At 42.5% G+C, this 24,866-nt stretch overlaps 2 protein-coding genes across 15 annotated transcripts in view; one reads left to right on the forward strand and one right to left on the reverse strand.

The window, feature by feature from the left end:
• Window positions 1-24,866, reverse strand: part of FRMD4A (FERM domain containing 4A) — an 845,860-nt gene that overhangs the window by 253,759 nt on the left and 567,235 nt on the right. For 4 of the 14 annotated variants that reach the window (XR_014072374.1, XM_081553515.1, XM_081553517.1 and 1 more), the window contains exon 1: window positions 1,891-1,967. The exons of 8 other annotated variants lie outside the window; for them this stretch is intronic. The gene's annotated coding sequence lies outside the window, so the exon portion shown is untranslated. Of the gene's footprint in view, window positions 1-1,118; window positions 1,493-1,890; window positions 1,968-24,866 lie in introns of those variants that run through there. 2 more of the 14 variants (XM_081553516.1, XM_081553518.1) reach the window with 1 other exon arrangement.
• Window positions 1,028-9,230, forward strand: LOC145532233 (uncharacterized). Its single transcript, XM_081556826.1, has 3 exons — window positions 1,028-2,319; window positions 8,252-8,372; window positions 8,912-9,230. The coding sequence occupies exon 1, from the start codon at window positions 1,028-1,030 to the stop codon at window positions 1,907-1,909; it is 882 nt and encodes a 293-aa protein (XP_081412952.1). The 3' UTR covers window positions 1,910-2,319; window positions 8,252-8,372; window positions 8,912-9,230.

Raw genomic sequence — 24,866 nt, forward strand, 5'->3', positions numbered from 1 at the left:
GCTTTCAGAAAAAAACCACAGACTTGCAGATTCTGAGGTGTCAGGGGGATGTGAATAGCTGTTCAAAACTCACTCAGGTAAATACAGATCAAGTCAGCCAGACCAGGGTTCTAAATACAGCTGAGTCAATGCCAACAGCTAATATAAGCCATCCGCCCTGAACAGCTCACATTTAGAAACTTGTGCTTGGCTTAGGTGTTCTGAGAATCCCTTTTATGAGATGCTGTGAGGATTCAAACTGAGAGAAGCCACAACAGCGGTAGCAATCTCTATCGGGATGTTCCATTCATAGGGGAGAAAGAATCTCCTCCTCTCACAGTGGGGTCAGGGAGTCCTTTACTGGCATTGGATCGCCTTTTCGCAGCAAGCAGAGCTTCCGGGGGACGGGCATGGCCGCATCATTCAGAAGGAGTGTGTCTATTAGGAAGCCACCGCCAAACCTATTATTAGAACAGCCATCCCTTGGAAATTCTCTTGAATCTACTGAGCAGTTACTCTGCTAATGAGGTTAGCACCGAGTTCCTGATGACACACGGGCAGCTTGCACACAGCTTTCAAAGTACAGGGCCGGTTCACCTTTCCTAAATGCACTATGCACCCACGTTGGGGCAGCTGCTTGCATTACAGAAGCACGGCGTTTGGTCATTTTTAAATGACCCCGTCCTGAAGGGGCTTCCCTCCCCCCTCCTCCCGCTGTCTCCCTGCATCGAACTTGCTGCAGCCATTTGGAATGTGACGAGCAGTCCATTTTAGCAGACCCGATCTGCAGCCTGCCGCCTGCCCCCAAAGAAGGACTACCCTGTCACTTCCAGACAAATGTGTTTTTTAAAAATATCCCGCCCAGGTCGGCCTGCAGCAATGTCCTTTCCTTTCTCCCCGGGTTAATCCAGCCTGAGTGAGGTCAAGGTGCCCAAGAAAGTGTCTGTGGGGGGAGGGAGCGGAGTCTGTCCGCACGTGGGGTGTGCACTGGAACAATGTCACACCTTCAGCATTCAGTGCTCTCTCTACTCACTAAAGCACAAGTGTCATGCCCCTCTCACCGGCCAGACATGGACCCAGAAGTGCTGCAGAACCTACCGCCTGCCCACAATCGCGGACGGGAAACAAAGACACATTACCTTTTATTCGTGGCGCTTCCCGGGGAGCCGAGGAACTTCAGGTTTGCAGCGCCGGATCCACCGAAACGGGAATCCCATGCGCTCCGGGTGCGCAGGCCCAGGGCCTACCCGGCGGCATCCGCGCCCTGCGCCTCCGCCTCCGCCGTGCGGAGCCCGCAGCCGCCCCGCCGGCCCTGGCGCGCCCCCGCCGCCGCCGCCGCCGCCCCGCCGCCCTCGCGGGTCCCCAGTCAGCCCATCTCCCGCTCGCGCCGCTCACGCCGAGCCTGGCCGCGCGCCAGGGCGCACCACCGCCGGCCCGCCCCTCGCCCCCGCGCCGAGCCCCGGGCCGCCGCGCCCAGCCAGCCGCATCCTGGGCGGCCCCGCGCGGCGCACCCGGGCACGGCGAGCGCGCTCGAGGCGGCGGGAGGCCAGGCGATAGGCGGGCTCCGGCGAGTCCCCGCGCGGCGGAGCGCGCAGCCTCCTCCCGCGCCCGCCGCAGGGCCCCGGAGCGCCGCCCGCACCGAGACAACAATGAACGCGCCCGGCCGGGCCCGGGCCCAGCCCAGCCCGGAGGTCCCCGGTACCCCCGAGCTGTCCGAGCCCCCGGTTCCCTCTCTGCTGCACAAGCGATCGGGACAAAGTTAGGTCCTGAATCAGCCGCCGAACAGCAGAGACTGTGCGGAGGAGAGCCGGGATTCCGGACCCGAGGACCCCGACTCTGTCCCCAGCAAATCCCACCGAAACCCACCGCGAGAGGCGCCCCCCCCCCCCGGGAGACCCAGGAAAAGGCTACCTTGGCTAAACTCGGCTGAAGGGTCGGCTCTTCTCCCTCGATCTAGTCCAGTTTTCTTGCATTAATCTCCCCTCAACTCTTTGGAAATGGAAGTTCCTGTGAGATAACCTAGTCGTGGGCTATTGTCAGGATTCGCAACAATTACTGCGGAGGGGAGACTCCCCTTCAGAGCCCGAGGGAGGAAGACGGCCTGACACGGTCTCTCTTCAAAAAAGAGAAACAGACTGGGAGACTATCCCGACCGAGAACAATAACTCAATTCACATTGTATGTCTAAATGTTTATTGCTTCAGGAGCTCAATTTGCCTTAGACACGTTTTCTTTTTTCTTTTTTTTTCAGGAATTGTCAAAACACGGTTGATGGAATAAAGGAAGAAGCAGACAGGAGCACCCGCTTATTGAAGGTGGAAAAGCCAGCTTGTCTCAGAGGTAAAATCTTTCTTTAAAACTCACTCTTCTCTTGAATTCCCAGGATCCATCCATCCACCCATCCATCTTTCAAGGGAGGGGCTGGTTCCCCATTCACCCTGGTTTGATGGAGACTCTAGTGTACTGGCACCATTATTTCCAGGGCACTGGCAGGAGTGAAAACTTAACGAACTTTATGTCATAATGAAAAGAAATCTCACACATCCTGTCTTCCAGCTGATCTTACCAGACACAGCTTGTGTATTCTCTAAAGATCTCTGGGAAACATATTTGACAGCTTGAGGTCTGTCAATCAACAGAAGGTAAACTGCATGTACAGATAGTGCTAGAGGGAAAGGTTAACACCTATGATAAGGACTACCCATCTTATTTCAAGCTGTGGTGATCACCATGCTCCTGGGTGGAGGACTTGATTGCCTGAATCTGAGTAATGGGAAGCTGAAAGGGATGTTTCTGTACTTTTGAAGTCCTTGAGGGTTCTTAAGCAAGCCCAGTTCTTTCATGTTGCCACTGAAACCCATCTCCTTGTGTTCTGAAGCCCTTAGGGGGAATATTATTCTTTAGAAGCAGGTTATTTCTGGTGCTGATTTGTTTAGACTGCAACACCTAGCAGGTGGAGATTAAGGAGATGTTCAAACGTAACATTTCTCTTCTAACTGTTAGTTTGCATACTTAGAAGAGTCTTGGGATTCCATCTACATCTACCTCCTGCCTTTCCACTGTGGCCATCAGAACTCGCAGTTTGTCCTGAACTCAAGTTCACCCACAGGCAAAGCCTCTTTCCAGGTTCCCTATCTTATAAAACAGCATCCTTCCTCTCCCCTCAGGGAGAGAAGGACCTTTCCTCTCCTTCCTTTCGTTCATTCTTCACTGTCAAGATATCACCAAGCCTGTCCTCATAAAGAGGTCTGGAAAGTTCCTTGAGACCAGCCCTTTGTCTGATTTGTTCCAGTGCCTGGTGCCGGGTGGTTAATCTTTGTGGCATGAGTAACCCATGCCCCTGGCCTCGGTCAGTGAGTATCACCTTTCACCATTGTGTCTCTAGCAGCCTCCTGACTGGATCCCAGTCTTGTCTCTCAAACACATTCTCCACACCACCCAGAGTCATTCTACTGAAGCCCACATCTGATCACAGGACTTCTTTGCTTAAAACCATCCAGGTTTCCCTGGCTCTTAGGAATGAAGTCTTCACTTCTTCAGATGCCTGAGAAGTCCTGAGCACCACGCCTTCCTTATCCATCCATCCTTGTCTGTTGCCACCAGACCTCTACCATCACTTTCTCCCCTTGAATTCCATAACCCTATTCCAGGTCCCCTGTGTTCCTGATTCTCGCTCATCCTGTTGTTCCCCCAGCAGCCAGTGACTGTAGAAGCGACTCAGATCATGTCATATCTCTGCTTACAACCATCCGGGCTTCTCACTGCTCCTGAAGCATCCACCCCATCGTCATCCCATGTTATTCTCCAAGTCCCTCACTATGTTTTGCCACCCAGGCCACTTTTCTGCCTGTGAATGGCTCTTTCCTTTTCTTGGCTTTTGCATGTCTTGTTTCTCCTGCCCAGAATGCTCACCTCTGCCCCCTCACTCTTTGTATTGCTGGCTCCTTGCCATCTTTCAGGTTTTAGCCCAAGTGCTGCCTCCTAGATAGCCTTCCCTGATCAGCACTTGGGAAGTGACCTCCCCATCTGCTCTTTGTATCATCAGCCTGTTTATTTCCTTCTTAACTATGGTTGGTACTCACAGCTGCATGTTTGTTTGTTTGTTTGTTTTACTCTTTAAAGCTTACTTTTATTTTTTTTATTTTTTTGTCTTTTTTAATTAATTTATTTATTTTAGTTGGGGGTTAATTACTTTACAATATTGTAGTGGTTTTTGCCATACACTGATATAAATCAGCCATGGGTTTACATGTGTTCCCCATCCTGAACCCCCCTCCCACCTCCCTCCCCATCCCATCCCTCTGGGTCACCCATTGCCCCAGCCCTGAGCATTTGTCTCATGCATCGAAACTGGAATGACGTTCTGTTTCACATATGATAATATATATGTTTCAATACTATTCTCTCAGAACGTCCCACCCTCACCTTCTCCCTCAGAGTCCATAAGACTGTTCTATGCATCTCACAGCTGCATGTTAAAGGCACAGATTGATGTCAGACTTCTGGACTTGGCTCTTGCCTCTGCCACCTGCTAGCTGTGCAACCTTGGGAAAGTGTCTTAACCTCTCTGTGCCTCAGTTTTCTAAACTAGGAAATGGGACTCATAATACTACCAACCTCATTGAGTTGTTGGAAGGATTAAATGAATCAGTATATGTGAAAAACTTAGAACAGGACCAGGCAATATTAGTGTGTACATGTGAGAACCTCTGTGTGTTTTATTCTCACTCTGACCCCAAGGCCTGGGCTAGTACCTGATGCAGGCTCTCTTTACCTCCTAAGTGTTTTGTGTTTGGACCCCAAACTGAGAATGGATAAAAATTTAGAAAAGGAAAAACTACACTTGAAGAATTTAAGTACTGAGAGAAATTGGCCATGGTTAAACTAGATTAATGAAATAAAAAAATTAAAGTTAAATTACCTGGAGGCTAATGAAAATATGAAGGGAATTTATCCTCTTTCATCAGCAGTGATCCTTGGAGTTAATGGATGACAAGCTTTGCCAGTCCAAATTCTGTAATGGTTTGTTTTCCGAAGAGAAGCCAATTCCAACACTGACAATTCAGGCAGTTTCTTGCAAAGACATAAAGAATCAAAGGACCTTGGCAAAGCGTTCGTCCATCAGCCAGCCCTAACCTGTGGTTGTGATGAAAGAACAGAGTATGTTTCTATTTTCAGCTTGAATGTGATGCGTTTTGAAGCATTAAACTGAAAAAAGAAACATGGAAGGCCAGTTTCTGGACATATGCCTTTGTGCTTTGCTTTCAGTACTGGGGAAGATTCAGAAGGAAGGAGAAATACTTTCCTTTGGTTCTTCCAGAGGGCGAGCAGGATTTTGAGACCTGATAACGTGGGATTCTCATACAGAGCTAGGAAGCTTTGTGTTGAAAGGAGTTGAAGTCTCCAATAGAGGAGAGGTGCTCTGAAGCTTGCAAATGGGGGATGGAGAAAAGGATGGAGAAAGGCAGTAGCACCCCAGGATGAAGAAAGGGGTGCCACCAGCAAATGGAAAGACCCATACTGCATGTCTACAGAGTGCCTCAAGAGGGCGCTGCTCATCTGCTAGGGTAGCATGTGGACACTAGGTGAAGGTACCAAATTCTAGGAGGTGTGTCTCAGGCACAGCAAAGGATCTTAGGCATGGAATCTTTGGCTTTACAAATGGACCTCAGTGGGACTTTCCTGGCAGTAAAGTGGTTAAGAATCTGCCTTCCAATGCAGGGGATGCAGGTTCAATCCCTGGTTGGGGAACCACAACCACATACCACTGGGAAACTAAGCCGACGTGCTGCAACTACTGGAGCCCATGTGCCTCAACTAGAGAGCACACACACCGCAAGGAAGATCACGCATGCCAGAACTAAGACCCGACACAACCAAATAAATAAAAGTAATATAAAATGGAGGCTTCTCTGGTAGCTCAGCTGGTAAAGAATCCGCCTGAATGCAGGAGACCCCGGTTCGATTCCTGGATCAGGAAGATCCCCTGCAGAAGGGATAGGCTACGAACTCCAGTATTCTTGGGTTTTCCTGGTGGCTCAGATGGTAAAGAATCCGCCTACAATGCGGGAGACCTAGGTTCGATCCCTGGGTTGGGAAGATCCCCTGGAGGAGGGCATGGCAACCCACTCCAGTATTCTTGCCTGGAGAATCCCATGGACAGAGGAGCCTTGTGGGCTACAGTCCATGGGGTTGCAGAGAGTCGGAAATGACTGAGCGACTGAACAACAATATAAAATGGACTTCACGTTCTCAGGTCCTTGAGCATTTCAGTGGCATCTCTGCTGGACCAATGACAAGAGATCCTTTTTATGTCATGAGGTCGGATGTGAGTTGGGGGACAGGAGAAAATGAGTAAATTCCTGCCACCTTGGTGAGAAAGGACATGATTTAATTGGGCTTAGAAGAGTAAACTAATATGACTTTTTTTTTTTATGCCCAAAGTTGCAGAGCAAAAATTATACACTCTTCACTAATAGAAAGTACATGGTTCTTAACTCTGGGATCTGAAATCATAGGTTTCCTAACAAGCTCGGGGCAATTCATGGAGCAGTTAGGAGAAGATGCCTCAACTTGGATCTTAGCCAGAGTAGCACAGATGGTGGAGAAAGATGGTCCCCACTCTTTCTTTTGTGTATCTGCCCAGCTGAGGACAGACACCAGTGTGGGGTGAATCTGAGTCAGGGCTGCATAATCCTTCTGTAGGAACCTGTAACATGAAACAGCCCTAGAATCCTGCTCTGAAGGTGCAGTGTGACCTTAAACAAGTCTCTTAATTTTTTGGTATCCATTTCTTCACCTTTAAAACTGACCTGATAGGGACTTCCCTAGTGTTCCAGTGGCTAAGAGTCCTCACTCTCAGTGCAGGAAGCCTGGTTTCCATCACTGGTCAGGGAACTAGACTCCACATGCCACAACAAAAATCAAAGATCCCATGTGTCACAACTAAGACCCGGTACAGCCAAATAAATATTTTTGAAAAACTGGCCTAATAATCATTTCTCCCTCTAGCCTTATTAAGACCATAGATTCAATATATATTAAATATTTTCAAAACCATACAACTGACCACAATTGATAGCTAACATTATTTTGAGTATATACATTCTATGCTGGGCACCATGCTAAGAACTTTCCAAAACATTCGTTAATTTGATTATCACAAGAGTCCTATGAGATGGAAATTATTTTTCTCTCTCTTCTACAGATGAGGAACCTGGGGTTTTAAAAGGTGAAATAACAAGCTGAAGGGATGGTGTTCCTCACATTTGAACCCAGAGTCATCCTTTTGTGACTCTGAGCTCTTTTCTTCCAAGCTTGACCATTACATGCTAATACACAGGACATATATGGGCAATCTCAGTGAGCAGGGCCATGCAGTTACTTTGATATACACTTTTAATTGTGGATTGAGGGACTTCCCTGGTGGTCCACTGGTTAAGAATCTGCCTGCCAATGTAGGGGACATGGATTCGATCACTGGTTGCCGCAGAGCTGCTAACTGGTTGGATCACTTAGTTGCTGCAGAGCAACTAAGCATGTGCACCACAACTACTGAACCCCGCACCCTCTAGAGCCCGCGCCCTGCAGCAAGAGAAGACACTGAAATGAGAAGCCTGTACACCGCAACTAGAGAGTAGCTCCTACTCGGCAAAACTAGAAAAAGGCCACATGTGGCAATGAAAAGCCCCATTCACCGCAATGAAGACCCAGCACAGACAAAAATTAATAAATTTAATTTTTAAAAGTTATGCATTGAGTCACACTTGGAAGGCATCTAGGAAGAGGGTAGTATGTTGTATTGTTATATTAGTTCCTAACCTGTACCAAATAGACACTGTTTTACATTCCATTCCTATGTTTCTGGAGAACAAAGGTGGCATGTTTTCTTTCTACACTTTCACTAGATTTCGAGGATAAAGCAAGACCCCTTTGGAGGCAGGTTAAAGTCCTTGACTGGCTTTAAGTAAACCCGATTATATTTTTATACCCAATCCTTTTTTCTTCTTACTCCCAAGTCAATTAAAGGCCAATTCTGAGCCACTTCAATCAAAAAGAAAGAATTATATCTCCTCTCCTGGCCTGACAGCAAGCACTTAAGTCCACAGTCCCTGGGGTATATGAAGAAATCATCTAATAGCTGTGTTTTATGTCATTATTATTTTTAAATAGCAATGCCATTTTAAAATAGCTATGTTTTATAATCTTGTTATGTTCTCATTACATGAAATTGTTGCTTATTATTTTTTCCTGGTTGGGAATCCTGATTTAGATTGCCTCAACTCAGGGCAGCAAAAACCCAGGGCAAGTCTCTGTGAAACACAGACAAGAATCAATCAAAACATCACAAGCTAATTAATGTCATTTGGCACCCTGGGAGCAGCTATATCACAGTGAGTACCATATTATAAAATTGGTGTACATCAGAAGTACACTCAAGGACATAGGTTAACTCTCTCACCAAACCCTTTCTGTTTATTTGCTCTGAAATAGGTATTAACAATAGTTAAGACTTGGCACTTAATGCCAGATACTGCTTATGCACTTTACATACAATAACTCATTTAATCTTTTCAACAACCCTGGGGGGCCAGTGCTATTATTAACCCCATTTGGAGGGAAGGGAATAGGCAGAGAGATGGTTTATAACCCACCTAAGATCCTACAGAGGACAAGTAAGCCACAGCCAAATATCAAACTTAAGCAGTCTGAGTTCAGAGTTGAGATTATTGACCCTCACTCAACTCACTGTCCAATGGTCAAGTATTAAATTAGGAGGCATTACTTCCCTTATTTCCTAACACAGTGTCTATCAGTGGGAACTCAATATTTGTTACTTACTTGTGGGCTCATCACCACATTATGAAAGGGCATTAGAGAAATATTTGTGAAACTGAACGGAAAAATTTTTCAGCAAGTATTTCTCTTTCAGTTGAAACTTCTAATAGAGAAGGCTTTTGTGCAGGTGACGTCAATCATCAATCTCTCAAGCAAGCAAGAAGAATGTATTGGAACCATGAGCCAGTGTGGGAGGAAGCAGCCCAGGATTTAAGAGAACAGAGGCCCTGTGTCCCCAGGGAGAAAGCAACTCAGTTTCCTGGAGTTGAGATGGGGCTGAAAACTGTCATTAAGTGATGACTTGTGATGTGATGACTTTTTTTCTGCCATCAAGTATAGATCAGACCTACCCTAAATTGTAATGGCTAAGAATTCGCTATATTTCACATCATAAATAAAGTGGGCTCCATGCAGCAGATTTCTACTGTTCTGATTCAAACAGGAAGTTGGTTAGGCTGTTTGCTGAGATGGGAATTTGATATGCAAGATTAGAACTCAAAAAGATATATGGGTGGAAAAGGAAAAAGATTGGCAATGCTTAAACACAGAGGAAGGAAATCCTAAAGGAAATCAATCCTGAATATTCATTGGAAGGACTGATGCTGAAGCTGAAGCTCCAATACTTTGGCCACCTGACGCAAAGAGCTGACTCATTGGAAAAGACCCTGATGCTGGGAAAGATTGAAGGCAGGAGGAGAAAGGGATGACAGAGGATGAGATGGTTGGATGGCATCACCTACTCGATGGACACGAGTTTGAGCAAGCTCCGGCAGTTGATGATGGACAGGGAAGCCTGGCATGCTGTAGTCCATGGGGTCGCAAAGAGTCAGACACGACTGAGTGACTGAACTGTACACAGAGGGCATTTAAACCTATGGCACTTGATGAGATTGTCCAGAAAAGATAGCATGGGGGAAAGAGGGCTCAGGATCTAGCTCTCAGGCAGTGGTTCTCAGACTTAAGCCAGCATTGGGATCACCTGGAAGACTTCTCAAAACTGATCCCCTGGGTCTCACCTTCTCCAGCAACCCCACCCCTACCCCCACCTCATAACAGAGTTTCTACTTCATAGATCTGGGTTGGGGGTGCAAGAATCTGCATTTATTTTTTTTAACTTTTTATTTTGTATTGGGGTATAGCTTATTAACAATGTTGTGATAGTTTGAGGTGGACAGTGAAGGGACTCAGCCATACATATACATGTATCCTTTCTCTCCCAAACTCCCCTCCTATCCAAGCTGCCATACAACATTGAGCAGAGTTCCAAGTGCTATACAGTAGGTCCTTGTTGGTTCTCCATTTTAATTATAGCAATGTGTACATGTCCATCCCAAACTCTTTTAACTATCCCTTCTCCCCATCCTTCCCCCTGGCAATCATAAGTTTGAATCATGATTTCTGATCAGTTCCCAGGATGTTGATGCTGCTGGTCAGCAAGCATCACTCTTCTGCCACTGTGGCCTTGGCTTTGCTCCAGGCACCCTGGCCTCCCCACTGTTGTTCTGACCCCTCAAACTCCATCTGTCCCAGGGCCTTTGCATGGCCTGCTGCCTGGAATGTAGCTCCCCAGATATCAATGCAATCAAGTCCAAACATTTTCCAGGTCCCTGCTCAAATGTCACCTTCTTAAAGAGAGACTTTCTGACCATCTTTTTTTTTTTCTAGTAATGAGACATGGAAGCAAGTTTTCTTACTTTTTCATAGTGGTCATTCAGTTTTTCAAATGCCAAACTCACTATGATCTATGACCATCTTTCTTAAGAAAGTAACTCCTCCTCCCACTCACTCTCCTGCTTCTGCCCTTCACCCTCATCCCTTCCCTGTTTGTTTTTTTTTTCTCTAGATTGCCCTTATCACCTTCTAACAGACTATATGACTTATTTACTTGTGTGTTTTGTTCACTATCAGTCCCTCCTAGGAGAGGAGGGATTATATCTTTTTTTCTTTTTTTTTTTTTTTTGCTGACTCTCTCAAGCCTAGAACTGTCCCTGGCACATATCAAATGTTCAATAAATATTCATTAAAGGATGAATTTAATGAAGGAATAAAGATTCTTGCCCGTAGAATTGTAGTTTTAAGAATTTCATTCTGGGACTTCCCTGGCAGTCCAGTGGTTAAGACTTTGCTTTCCAATGCAGGGGTTGCAGGTTTGATCCCTGGTCAGGGAACTAAGATCCCACATGCCTCCTGGTCAAAAAACCAAAACATGAAACAGAAGCAATGTTGTAACAAATTCAATGAAGACTTTAAAAATGGTCCACATCAAAAAGAACCTTTAAAAAAAAGAATTTAATTCCAATGGAAATTCTTTATGACTGGTTTCTTCCATATCAAAAATGAAACATGATCATGTTGTTCCATTCTAAGAGAAAAAAAAATCTCCTCCCATACCTGGGGGTAAAGTCAAAGATCCTTGATATATTCACCAGTAGGCACTGGTTGGGCTGGGACATGACCGGGAACACACTCTGAGGTAGTTCCCATCCTCCTGTTGCCTGCAACCTGGTTAACAACACTCTCTTGCTCTATAATAGCCCATGCATATCTCTACCCACTTTAACTGTAACCATTTCTGCATTTGTCTGCATGCCTCATTCAGGATTTCCTCCAAGGTAGGAAGCATGGTGGTGCTTATTTTTTGTTTTTATTTTATTTGAAGTCCTCCAACTTTGTTCATCTGTATACAGTATATTTAATATTGTTTTATCACCGTTTTTTGGCTAAGCATTATGATCATTATCCAGTAGATTTTTGAAGTGAATCCATTCATCTAATAAAAAACAGAAGAAGCATCTGTGATGGTAGGAAACAGCATTTGATCAGTGTTTATATGCAATTCCCTATAATTGTTTTAATAAAAGTGGCCTAAATTATAGTCAATCTGAAGCTATAAATGAGCTCCATCGCTCATAAATGAGCCAGGGCGAGTTGTGCACTGTGTATGCACTGTTGGCAGTGTGGAACTTCCGCACTGCGTTCTGAAGATTCCTAAAAGCATTCATGGAGGCCTGATGAAAATACTTAATAATCCTGCAGCTGTAAATTCTATCTTGAAATGGATATTTTTCCATCTCTCCTCTCAGTCTCTACTTAGTAAACTCTAAACCGTTTTGATGTTGACTTTCCAAAACACAAGGTTCTTCCTTGGTTTATCTTCTTTTATATTTTTCTTGAATGGGGTCTTGGGAAGACCCTTAAGGGTGCTTTCTTGGATTCCACCCTCTTTATCACTCCTTCAAAGGTGCAAAATAAAGAAATAAACACTGTGGTCTGAATAGCTGCTCTTAGGCAGAGCTGAGGATGTGAAAATCACTCAGTCATGTCTGACTCTTTGTGACCCCATGGACTAAACAGTCCATGGAATACTCCAGGCCAGAATAGTGGAATGGATAGCCATTCCCTTCTCCAGGGGATCTTCCCAACCCAGGGATCGAACCCAGGTCTCCCACATTGCAGGCAGATTCTTTACCAGCTGAGCTACCAGGGAAGCCTGAAGTGAGGATGCTTGAGGGCAATTTTGGTCTTGAGTTCTGAGCAGAAGAGTGGATACAGCAGAGAGAAAGCAAAGTACCTTTAGAATCTTCAGAGGATGCCTTCTGTGCTATTTGCAAAGAAAATTCCCTTGGAAATGGTTATAACCTAAACTGGGATCAGACAATAATAATAATAATAATAATAATAATAATAATAATAATGCCTATTATTTATTGAATGGCACCAGGAACATTATGTGAATCATCTTTAATTCCTGCAGCAACACTGCAAGTAGGTGTTGAGTCTAACCCTAAGGCCATAGGCAGGAGGCCTTGCCCCAAGACCACAGAAGCGGAGCACAGAACCAAGGCCACCTCTGAAAGTGGCTGAGCCCCTTTGTGACTGTTGCCAAAAGCCCCCTTGACCATTGCCAGCAGGCTTCCTAACCCCAAATTATGCAAAAATGCCCACCCCAATAGTCACTCTATGGCACCCTAACCAACCTTCCATCAGGAATTGTCTTTGTCTTGAGGTTATAAAAATTGGCTATTAACCCATGAAAAATGGTTGGCTCTCCTTGGTCTGTCAGGAGGTTGGCCCATGGCACTTGCAGTGCCCACATTATTTCTGCTGTTTGTTCTTAATAAACTCACTCCCTTAAGAAATGCTGCATGTCTGGAAATTCTTTTCCAATCTGTGCTTGGACTGCCTCAACAGTAGGTATTACCAATTTCCATTATATAGATCCAGGAAATGAGGCTCAGAAACATTAAGTAACTTGCTTAAAGTTCATACCCAGAAAGAGGCAGATTTGAATCCAGGCATCCTGGAATGCAGGGTCAAGTGGGCCTTAGGAAGCATCGCTATGAACAAAGCTAATGGAGATGATGGAATTCCAGTTGAACTCTTTCAAATCCTAAAAGATGATGCTGTGAAAGTGCTGCACTCAATATGCCAGCAAATTTGGAAAACTCAGCAATGGCCATTGGACTGGAAAAGGTCAGTTTTCATTCCAAACCCAAAGAAAGGCAATGCCAAAGAATGCTCAAACTGCCGTACAATTGTACTCATCTCACACGCTAGCAAAGTAATGCTCAAAATTCTCCCTGCCAGGCTTCAACAGTATGTAAGCCATGAACTTCCAGATGTTCAAGCTGGATTTAGAAAAGGCAGAGGAACCAGAGATCAAGTTGCCAACATCTGCTGGATCATCGAAAAAGCAAGAGAGTTCCAGAAAAATATCTATTTCTGCTTTATTGACTATGCCAAAGACTTCAACTTTGTAGATCACAACAAACTGTGGAAAATTCTGAAAGAGATGGGAATACCAGACCACCTGACCTGCCTCTTGAGAAACCTGTATGCAGGTCAGGAAGCAACAGTTAGAACTGGACATGGAACAACAGACTGGTTCCAAATAGGAAAAGGAGTCCGTCAAGGCTGTATATTGTCACCCTGCTTATTTAACTTATATGCAGAGTACATCATGAGACACGCTGGGCTGGATGAAGCACAAGCTGGAATCAAGATTGCTGGGAGAAATATCAATAACCTCAGATATGCAGATAACACCACCCTTGTGGCAGAAAGTGAAGAGGAACTAAAGAGCCTCTTGATGAGAGTGAAAGAGGAGAGTGAAAAAGTTGGCTTAAAGCTCAACATTCAGAAAACTAAGATCATGGCATCTGGTTCCATCACTTCATGGCAAAAATGTGGGGAAACAGTGAGAGACTTTATTTTTTGGGGCTCCAAAATCACTGCAGATAGTGACTGAAGCCATGAAATTAAAAGATGCTTGCTCCTTGGAAGAAAAGCTATGACCAACCCTGACAGCTTATTAAAAAGCAGAGACATTACCCTGCCAGCAAAGGTCTGTCTAGTCAAAGCTATGGTTTTTCCAGTGGTCATGTATAGATGTGAGAGTTGGACAGTAAAGAAAGCTGAGCGCCAAAGAATTGATGCTTTTGAACTGTGGTGTTGGAGAAGACTCTTGAGAGTCCCTTGGACTGCAAGGAGATTCAACCAGTCAATCCTAAAGGAAATCAACCCTAATTGAAGGGTTGAAGATTGAAGGCAAAAGGAGAAGGGAGAGCTGAGCATGAGATGCTTAGATAGCATTACTGACTCAAAGGACATCTGTTCAGTTCAGTTCAGTTCAGTCACCCAGTCGTGTCAGACTCTTTGTGACCCCATGGACTGTAGCACACCAGGCTTCCCTGTCCATCACCAACTCCCAGAGCTTATTCAAACTCAACGGACATGAATCTGAGCAAACTCTGGGAGATAGTGGAGGACAGAGGAGCCTGGTGTGCTGTAGTCCATCGAGCTGCAAAGAGTCAGACACAACTTAGCAACTGAACAACACACCTGGGGGAGGGATAAATTAGGAGTTTGGGATTAACATATACACACTACTGTATTTAACATAGATAACCAACAAGGACCTACTGTGTAACACAGGGAACTCTGTTCAATGTACTATAGTAACTTGAATGGGAAAAAAATTGAAAAAGGATATATGTATATGTGTAACTGAATCACTTCGTTGTACACCTGAAACTAGCAACATTGTTAATCAGCTATGCCCCAATATAAAATAAACACTTGAAATAAAATAAAAATGAAAACAAAACAAATAGGAGTATACCCTTACCATGGGAAAGTTCATAACTCATAAAATAACCATGTGCAAAGAATGTCAATTAATGAAATCATATAGTAAATATTAAGTAACTGTATTCAATATGCCTGTGATGAGTACTGACAGTAAAACCATCATCAACAGTATGCTAAATTAATATTATTGACTAATATCAATAATCAATGGCATTCAATATTACTCAGAATAATAACAGTTGTAGTCTAATAAGAGTTTTATTGGTCCCTGGTTGTGTGGCACAGAACCTTGTTCATGGTTATGTACAGATAACTATTTTTAGTAATCTCTTGGTTGAAATTATGAAGAATTCTTATCAGACTTTCAAAATGACCAAAACTTAAAAAAGAGCTAAAAAGCAGAATTCATAAAGGTCTGAGAAGCTTTATGAGAATGATGGATTTAACAACAGGAAATATGGGTTTAACCAGCCCAACTACATATACATAAGATGAAAAAAAGCAGTTAGTTTTTTAAAAAATCCTGAATTTTGTTGATGACACACTTAATTAGGAACCTGGAGTGTTACAGGGCAGGGTTGGCTCAAAATCTAGTGCAATATTAGTATACAAAATAAACCACAGTGTTAACAGAGGGGTTTATAGGACCTATATATTCAGAACATATGCGAATTACTGAGTTTAATTTCATGGGCTACATTTTAAGATGAATGCTTGAAATTTTAACTATGTCAAGATGAATATAATTAGGGATGCAAAGCTTTCAGGACAAATTCAGTGATTGAAGGAACAGTGATGTTTAGTCCTTGAAAGAATAACTCTGGTGAAGGAAGGCGGGAGCCAGCTACCTGGAGAATTGATCTCAGGAAGATCTGGTGTGTTAAGTGCTGGTATGGGAAACTAGATCCCTATGGGGACAGAGGAGCTTTAAGAGTGCAGACCTTACTGTGACTTTGTAACTCAGAGCTGCTAACCGATGGGGTGGTCTCCTTGTGACAAGTGGGTGGGTGTCCCTGCAGGGGCTAGGCATCACCTGTGATCCTGCAGGTGAGAAGCCCTCCCTGGGTGGGCAAATGGAACTCCCCTGAGTTCCCTCTGAGCCTCGGAGTCAGGGAGCAAGTACCACCAACGAAGAGTTCCATTTGGGTGGCTGGCTCAGGCGCTATGGGTTCCCAACGCTAGTAATTTGTATTCAGAGAACAAACGTAACATTGTCTGACTTTAAGCAGCACTGAAGGCATAGACTTTGAGAAGTAAACACTATCTGGAATGGTACTGACTGCAGGTCAATTAGAAATGCAGATCCCTCCAAGACGGAAGTCTGCTGTTCATTTATTGAGTTCCTCGTCCTCAATGGCTGCCTGACCTAGTGTGGCCTGGAATCCTCTAGAAGGTTTCATCTTATCCACCCCGACCTCCCCTGCAGACGGTTTCAGAGAGCCCCTCTCAGTCCTGTCAACTCAGCCACACACTTCAAGCTGCCTGGTCCCCACTCCAGACTCTTCACTCTGGTTTTGGTTTCTGCCTTCTCTCTTGGGTTTTCTGGATGGTTCCTCACTTCTTGAGGCTGTTTTCATCCAGTTCCTGGACCTCATTGCTCCTTTGGCTGCTCTTGGGGTTTAGCCCTGTCCACCCACTCTGGCTTTGGGAGCTTGTAGCCCAAGTCAAGTTTTCATTGCCCTGGAGGAAAGGGCCAACAGGTGTATAATTGGCATTCAATAGCCCTGTAATAATTCCATTTATTGACTGACTATTTATGTGCCAGACATGTAACAGTCTACGTTTCATTTAATTCCTGTAATGACATTTCAAAGCAGGTGTTATGCCCACTTCACAGAAGAAGAAACTGAGGTTTAGTGGCTAACTTGCATAAGTTACTCAATGAGAAACAAAACTGGAATTCAAGCCTCTCCATCTGCTTCCCACATCTATATTTTTCTCTAGTTTTGAGTCAGCACTTTAATAAAATGATGCCAGGTTTTCAGTAACTATTTGTTGATTAATGATTTTTTTGTTCATTCGCTTGCTTTTAGGGGATGAAGAAAAACATTCTACTCATTTTCATTTAAAAAAAAAGAGCAGGCCATGATCTTAGGACTCTCCTGAAACAGTGGTTGAGTGGATTTAAAATGAAAGCTCTATGTTTGACAGATTTGCTTTGAGATTTTATACTTGGATAATTCTAAGTGGGAAAAGAATCATCTCTGTGGGCCTACTGAAGTTTCAGCTCTCAAAACTTAATTGAAATTATAAATGAAATTTTAAAAAATTCAGTATAGCAGGAATGAGGCATACTATCTGATAAAGACTCTCATCACCGAGTAGTGGCTTGAATGTAATGAATAGCAAGTCAGGCGATGGCCCAGATGACAAATGTGTGTGGCACCCATTGTGGCAGCCTGGGCCTGATTCAAAATTTATAAGTATGGGATGGATTGTTGGGAAATTCTTTGACTTTACCCAATTCCTCTCTTTTTTTGTATCTTAATACTCTGAACAAAACATTTTTGTAATAATAAGCACACATTGTACTTTTATTCCCCCTAGGGAAGAAAAAAAAATCCAAACCCGGAAACTGGAAATATCAAACTTCACAAGGCAGCAACTCTGAGCAGAACAGAAACACACCATTATAGGCTTCCTTGGTTCCCAAGTTGGCAGGAGTGACAGAGATGTACCCCTCATCCCATAAGCAGATGGGACAGGAGATCCAAGCCAGCACCAGGCACCATGTCACTGGATGTATGGCTCTGGCTAAGCTGTTTAACCAGCTTCGGACCCTCAGTTTTATCATCAATAAAAAGGGAGATAAATTAAGCAAAACGTACAAGAGAGCATAGTAAACTATAAAGCTCTCTGTGGAAAGTGGTTACTACTATTTTAGTCTACAGTATTCCAGTGGGGAGAAATCAACTCATCAGCTATTAGAATTTTACAAAATAGAAATAAAGTCATGGATGTAGGAAACAAACTTACGGTTACCAGGAGGGAAAGGGGAGGATAAATTGAGAGATTGGGATTGATATACATACACTACTACATATAAAATAGGTAACTAATAAGGACCTACTGTATAATACAGGGGACTCTACTTAATACTCTGTAATGACCTATATGAGGAAAAAAAAATCTAAAAATGAGTGGATATATGTATGTTTATAACTGATTCACTTTGCTGTATATTCAAAACTAACACAAGGTTGTAAATCAACCATACTCCAATGAAACTCTAAAAAATAAACAAAAAGGAGATCCTTGTTCTAAAATTGCCCACAACACGTTCTGTCCCTGATTACTGATTTGTTTTCCTCCTTTGTACTCATCATTTCCTAACATAATATGTTTGATGATTTGTCCATTGTCCGTTTCTCCATATTAGATGGTTTCCTGAAGGCATTGTTTTTAGCCACTTTGTTCTGTGTTGTATCTCAGAGCCTTGAATGATAGTGACACATACTAAGCTCAGTAAATTCCTGTTGAATGAATATATGTCAAATGATATTTCTAGTTTCAATGACCCCATCCTAGCCCTAACTGGGGTACCAGCATTGTTTTGGAAGGAGGTTTTGAGAGTGATTTATTCATCCATTTATTCATTCACTTTACTGATGTTTATAGAATGTCTACTATTGGCAAAGCTCTGGACTAGGTGATAAAGGAACTGTGCTAAGTGTGAGGTATGATCTCAATCAAGACTATTGTGAAACAAATAAGATCATCTGTACCCTTTTTCTAGATGTATGTTACTATATGACATCTATTTTTCTCTTTCTGACTTACTTCACTCTGTATGCCACTCTCTAGGTCCATCCATGTCTTTACAAAGGACCCAGTTTTGTTTGGAAGTCCAAAAGGAAGGGGATATATGTATATGCATGGCTGATTCATTTGTTCATGATATTGTAAAGAAATTATATGCCAAAACAATTAATTAAAAAAAGAATATTGTAAAACAAAGCAAAATAGGCTTTGTAAAAAAAAAAAACAAAAACAAAGGATTTCAAATACATATTTAAATGATAGTGAAAGTCACTCAGTTGTGTCCGACTCTTTGAGACCCTAATGGACTATATAGTCCATGGAATTCTCCATGACATTCCATATGACATTCTTTGAAAACCTCTGCCTCTCTAATGTTTTTGTAAAATTTTACTGTTTGATAATTTAGTTGTTGATTTTTTTAAAAATTTATTTATTTATTTTAATTAGAGGACAATCACTTCACAACACTGTGGTGGCCCCTGCCACACATCGTCACAAATCAGCCACAGGTGCTGAAAATTAACATCTACTTAACAATGAAAAGGAAATAGTACAAAAACTTCCAAGCAAAGCAAAACTTGAACTTCAGCTTATCGCCAGCTTTCACTGAAAAGGCTATTGAAGTTTGACTTATAGAAGTAGGAGAAAGTTTTGAGTGTTTTTCTTTTTTTCACTGCAGTATGCTTCATTTACAAAGGTATGCTGGTTTCACATGTACAGCAGAGTGATTCAGTTATATATATATATATATGTGTATATATATATATGTATATTATATACACATATATATATATACATACATTTATCTATTCTTTTTCAGATTCTTTTTCATTATAGGTTGTTACAAGTTATTGAATATGGTTCCTTGTGCTATACAGTAGGGCCATGTTGTTTTATCTATTTTATATATATTAGTATGTGTCTTAGTCCCATATTCTGAATTTATCTCTTCCCCCCACTTCCCCCTTTGGTAACCATAAGTTTGTTTTCTATGTCTGTGAGACTGTTTCCCATCTGTAAAGAATTTCATTTCCACCATTTTCTTAAGATTCCACATATAAGCAATATCACATGATAATTTGTTTTTCTCTGTCTGACTTGCTTCAGTTAGTATGATAATCTCTAGGTCCATCCATGTTAAATAAGTGGGTTTAAAAGATAACATTAATGAATAAGGTTGATGTGCAAAAAAAAAAGTCCCTTAGCAAAAAAGATTAAAAAGGTGACTTTTAAATAAGCCAGTGATCGGCGACTTTGTTTACACTGCAGTTGGGGATCATTTTACTTAGGAAGCTGCTCATTCATCATTGTACTAATGAGTTAATAAGCAACTAGATTCCTGTTTTTTCCAGTTGTGTGCTGCCCCACTTTACTTCTGGGCAGCAGTAGCATAAACAGTTTGAAAGGAAGAGTTCGAGAAAGAAAGAAAACTTAGAGCTAGAGACTTTCAGAAATATGCTTGCAGAATATGTATCTCAAAGAATAACGCATTATTGCTAGACTTAGAGTGTAGAAAATGTGTCACAATGACATATATTTATATACAATAATAAGTGCCAGTGAATGAAAAAGTAGCAATTAAGTGGAAGAATATCTCTTTCGAAATCCTAATTTTTTAAAAGTATGGATTGAAATTCTGCCCCTACATGTACACCTGACCATCAAAGAGGCCACTGAACACTCTCCCTCCACAGTCCCAAACCTCTCCCATCATTCAGGAGGGGAGAGAGGTTTTTAAATTGGTAAAGTTTACAGCAATGGGAGAAAGCCTTCAAGGGAAAAGCAATTTCAGAGTCACAGCAAATCTATCTGAAAGCCGTTAGATGAAGAAAAATAAAGTCAGGCATTTTAACATTCCTCTAACATCTAGGCACTATTTTGGTGGAAGCAAAACTATGTAGCTACTGATGTAATCTTCATCCAAACATTTGGGTCTTTTTAGGACAACACTGCAGTGCTGTCCTTAAGGACAAGATTCTTTAACTGAACTCCTGCATCACCGCCCTCAAACCCCACCTGCCCTCACCTACTCCTACTCAGTTATTTAGACCCAATAGTTTAGTATATTGAACTCATTTGTCCGGAATGAGGTGATTACTTCAAGGTGATTATAGGAATTCTTTCTAGGCTGTAAGAACCTATAGTACAACATGCCCTTTAGTTGCACTCAGATTCAGACACATTATCAGAACTTGAATTTTAATATTGTGGATGTGTACTGGAAAACCACTGTACCTAAGAGTATTTCCCCAACAGTCCTAGGAAGTCAGAAATCAAACACTGGTTCTCCCCTGGGAGCACTTTGTTTTAGGCAAGTACTCTTCATTATTATTCCAAATTTTTTTTTACACACATTATGTTTAAAAGGGCCTGGCAGCCAGTTTCTATATTTAATACATTGTTTTCTTTTTCTTTGAAAAATCCTTCTGTTGCTCTTAGAATGGGAGGAGTTCTATACAGATGCTTCAATAGCAGAACAGTAACAAACAGATAGTAAATTCTTAACTGTGGTCAGGCATTGTGCCAAGCACTCTATTTATCGTAAGTCACTTAACTCTTTATCCCCATTGTACAGATAAGGAAGAGTCACAGAGCTAATGAGAGCCGAGATGAAATTCAAACTCAGACAGCATGGTTCCAGTGTTCTCACATTATTCCATATTGTTTCTCTAGCAAGCTTTCCCTCCTTATGTTAAGAATTCAGAAATTTTGTATGGCAGCTGCTACGGACTGAATTTGTCCCCCACCAAACTCATATGCTGGAGTTTTAATCCTCAATATGATGGGGCCCTTGGGAGGTGATTAGGGCTGGATGAGGTCATGAGATTGAGACTAGTGTCTTTGTAAGAAGAGGAAGAAGGACTTCTCTGGTGATCCAGTGGCTAAGACTCTGTGCTCCTGATGCAGGGAGCAGGGAGTCCTGCTCACACCAGGGCTTGATCCCTGGTTAGGGAACTAGATCCCACTTGCCACAACTAAGAGTTCACCTGCTGCAATGAAAGATCCTGTGTGCTGCAACTGAGATTTGGCACAGTCAGGTAAATAAATGAAATATTTTTTAAAAAAAAGAAGAAGAAGAGGGAGAGACACCAGAGCTTCCTCCCTGCGAGGTGAGGACACAGTGAGAGGGTCGCCATCTACAAACTGGGAAGAGAGCCCTCACCAGACACCAAATCTCCTGGCACCTTGACCTTGGACTTCCTGGCCTCCAGAACTATGAGAAAGAAATTTCTGTTGTTTAATCCATCTCATCTAAGGTATTTTTTTAAATAGCAACCTGAGCTAAGACATGGCAATTCACCTGTCCATCTTCTATCTGCTTACCCCTGATATTGTTGATACGCAGTGAAGAATAAGAAGTTAAGGAACTAGGAAAGTAAGCAGATGGGCAGTGGTCTTTAAGAGCAATGTTAATACATGTGTTATAACAGCAGTTAAAGATATTTATGGAGCCAGAAAATTTGTTTGCGAATATGTGGTCCAACTCTTGTATTTTATAGAAGAAGGTAGAATCCAGAGAGGTTAAGTAACTTGCTCAAGGTCACATAGAAGTTAGAACAAGGTTATTTATTTTGTGGGATTAGAGCAGACTGATTACTGTCTATAGGGTAAGTGGAGTCTGCTCTAAAATAAAAAGCTCTCATTCGCCTCCCATGTTGACTCACAGTAGTAGATACAATTCTTGTTTTATTATTCTAAGGACAAGATCACACTGCTTCTGATTAGAAAAAGCCAAAATATGAGACACAATTAGAATCAGATGATGCTACTTAAAAATAATTCAGAAACCAACAAATTCAGTGCTTTGTCATTTTTTTTTTCTCTTTCTAGGATATAGTCAATAGAACTGAATCATTACAATGAAGCATGTGACAGAAATGTTGACTATTTCTGCCATGTCTTTCTATTTACAACTCCTACAGACGACAGCAATTGTCAGCAATAAATAGATGCTATTCAAACAGTGGACTGATTTGCTATGCAGTATTATAACCAACTGGGAGTAGTTCATTCTTTGGCTAAATTATACTTGTAAGAACTGAAAAAATGGGTGAAAAAAATGCACTCCATCCAAAATGATAACCAAGGGTCATTGTGTATTTTTTTGAAAGAAATAACAAAGTACACACATTTTAGACACAGAATAAATCAGAGTAGAAGACTCTGTGGGAGTGAGTCTTTCCAGGAGTAGTTTGATATATAAAAAAAAGTCCATCTGTTTGAATTTTATAAACTTGCCAACATCCCCTTGAGGGGGATACCATAGTATACATGTAAATAAACCACTTTCTTCCTCAGGTGTTTCCCAAGTCCAAGGCCAAGTAAAAAGGTCAAGGACACAATACACCAGCCACCAGCCTATGTTCCTGAGTGTGGACTTTTCTGCTTCCAAATTACTGGCATCACAATTTCAGTCAGGCTGTGCTGGCTGGGCCAGCAGTGGTTAGAACAATTCTTTAAAGTCATAAGCCCGGGCACATTATGTCTCAGCTCAAATTTCTCCAATATTTCCTATCTGATTCAGAGTAAGATCTAAAGTGTATACACCAGCCTAGAAAAAAAAAATAACATTATCTGGAACACTTTTTCCCGACTCCCATTCATCATCTCCACTGTCCTCTCTCCCTTCCTTTATTCCAGTCCCTGGACAAGCCATGTTCCTTCCTCCTGGCCATTGCACTTACTGTTCCCTCTGCCTGGAGCTCTCTTTCCCCAGATTGAGTCTGGTGGTGTATATAGGGGTTCTCTCAATGGAAAGCCATATGGATCACCCAGTCTAAACCATATCCTTTCCCCTGCTACCTCTCTTTGTCCTCCTACACTAATTCACTTTGCTTTATGGCATTGTCCATCATTGGATACAGTATAGGTTTGTTTATTTTCTGCTACCCTGTTCCACACAAAGGGACTCCCATGAAGGTGGGGATGGGCATGTTTTGTTCTCTGCTTTATCCCCAGTGTTTGGACAAGTATCTGGCATATCATAGACACTTGTTGAAAGAATGACTTCATAGACAATTCAATTGGACTATTTCTTCACTGACTATTGGCTGCATGTCTGCCCAGTGACATCATTGGAGCGACCCTGCAGTCCGTTAGAGAGACCACTAGGACGGCTAAGACTGATCACGTCAGTGGTCAAGATTGAGATTCAATCAATGCACATAGAATAGGGCTTGAACTTGACCACTGGGACAAGAGAGAAAGAGATGTTAAACGTCATAGGAAGAAGAATTTCCTCTAAGGGCAGTTTTTATAATGAGCCAAAAGCACTTGTATGTTTACTTTTGGGTATAAAGATTCAGCCTTGCTAATCTGATCAGTTCCCACTTAGAGTTCCTGTTTATTTAGATCATTTCCCCAAGAAAGTTAATTTTGGCAAGAGGAGGATGCCAATGTTTTTTAATCTTACCCCCCTCTTCATTGTATGTGTGCGTGTGCACTCAGTCGTATCAGTCGTGTTCAACTCTGTGCAACCCTATGGACTACAGCCTGCCAGGTTCCTCTGTCCACGGGATTCTCCAGGCAAGAATACTGCAGTGTGTTGCCATGCCGTCCTCCAGGGGATCTTCCTGACTCAGGGATAGAACTTGGGTCTCCTGCATTGCAGGAGGTCTCTTTAATGACTAAGTCCCCAGAGAAACCCATTTTTAGTTTAACACTATGAAATTTTCCATTGTAGTGAAAGGTGTTCTTTTGTTTGTTTGGTTTTGTAAATATAAAAGTGTATCTGTAAGTGTATCTGATTGATTGAAAGTGTACATGCTAAAAATTACTGCTCAAGGAAATCAACTTTGTATTTCTTCCTTTTGGGCATCTGGTTCAAAAAAGAAATTCTTGGCTACAGAGATCTGAAAACCAGAGTGAAGGAGTATATTCACTTTTGACCTGTTTCTCCTTTGGCATATTGGGCATTACTGAGAGTCATGTGAAGAAACAGAAGAGCAGAGAAAGCGAGGCTGTATGTCAGGAAACATTTCTCAGTCTGTGATCAGAGATCCTCAGAGAGGTGATCAAAGCCTCCTTGTTGGAATCATTTTCAGCCGGACTGGTCCAGATGCTGGAGATGTAGGGAATAATCCTGTCTGGACACCTTAACACACAGGGGAAGGTGGGGTGAAGATGATCTAATAGGTTGTTCCCTTTTGTAGTGGGTATTGATTAAGGCCAAGGGAACACCCAGAGCAACTCTTGTC

This window comes from Giraffa tippelskirchi, chromosome 13, assembly GCF_054371585.1.
Source record: "Giraffa tippelskirchi isolate mGirTip1 chromosome 13, T2T-mGirTip1v1.2.pri, whole genome shotgun sequence".
Classification (NCBI taxonomy): domain Eukaryota; kingdom Metazoa; phylum Chordata; class Mammalia; order Artiodactyla; family Giraffidae; genus Giraffa; species Giraffa tippelskirchi.

Coding starts and splice junctions, on each gene's coding strand:
- LOC145532233 (XM_081556826.1), top strand. CDS start 1,028: ATGCCCCTCTCACCGGCCAGACATGGACCCAGAAGTGCTGCAGAACCT.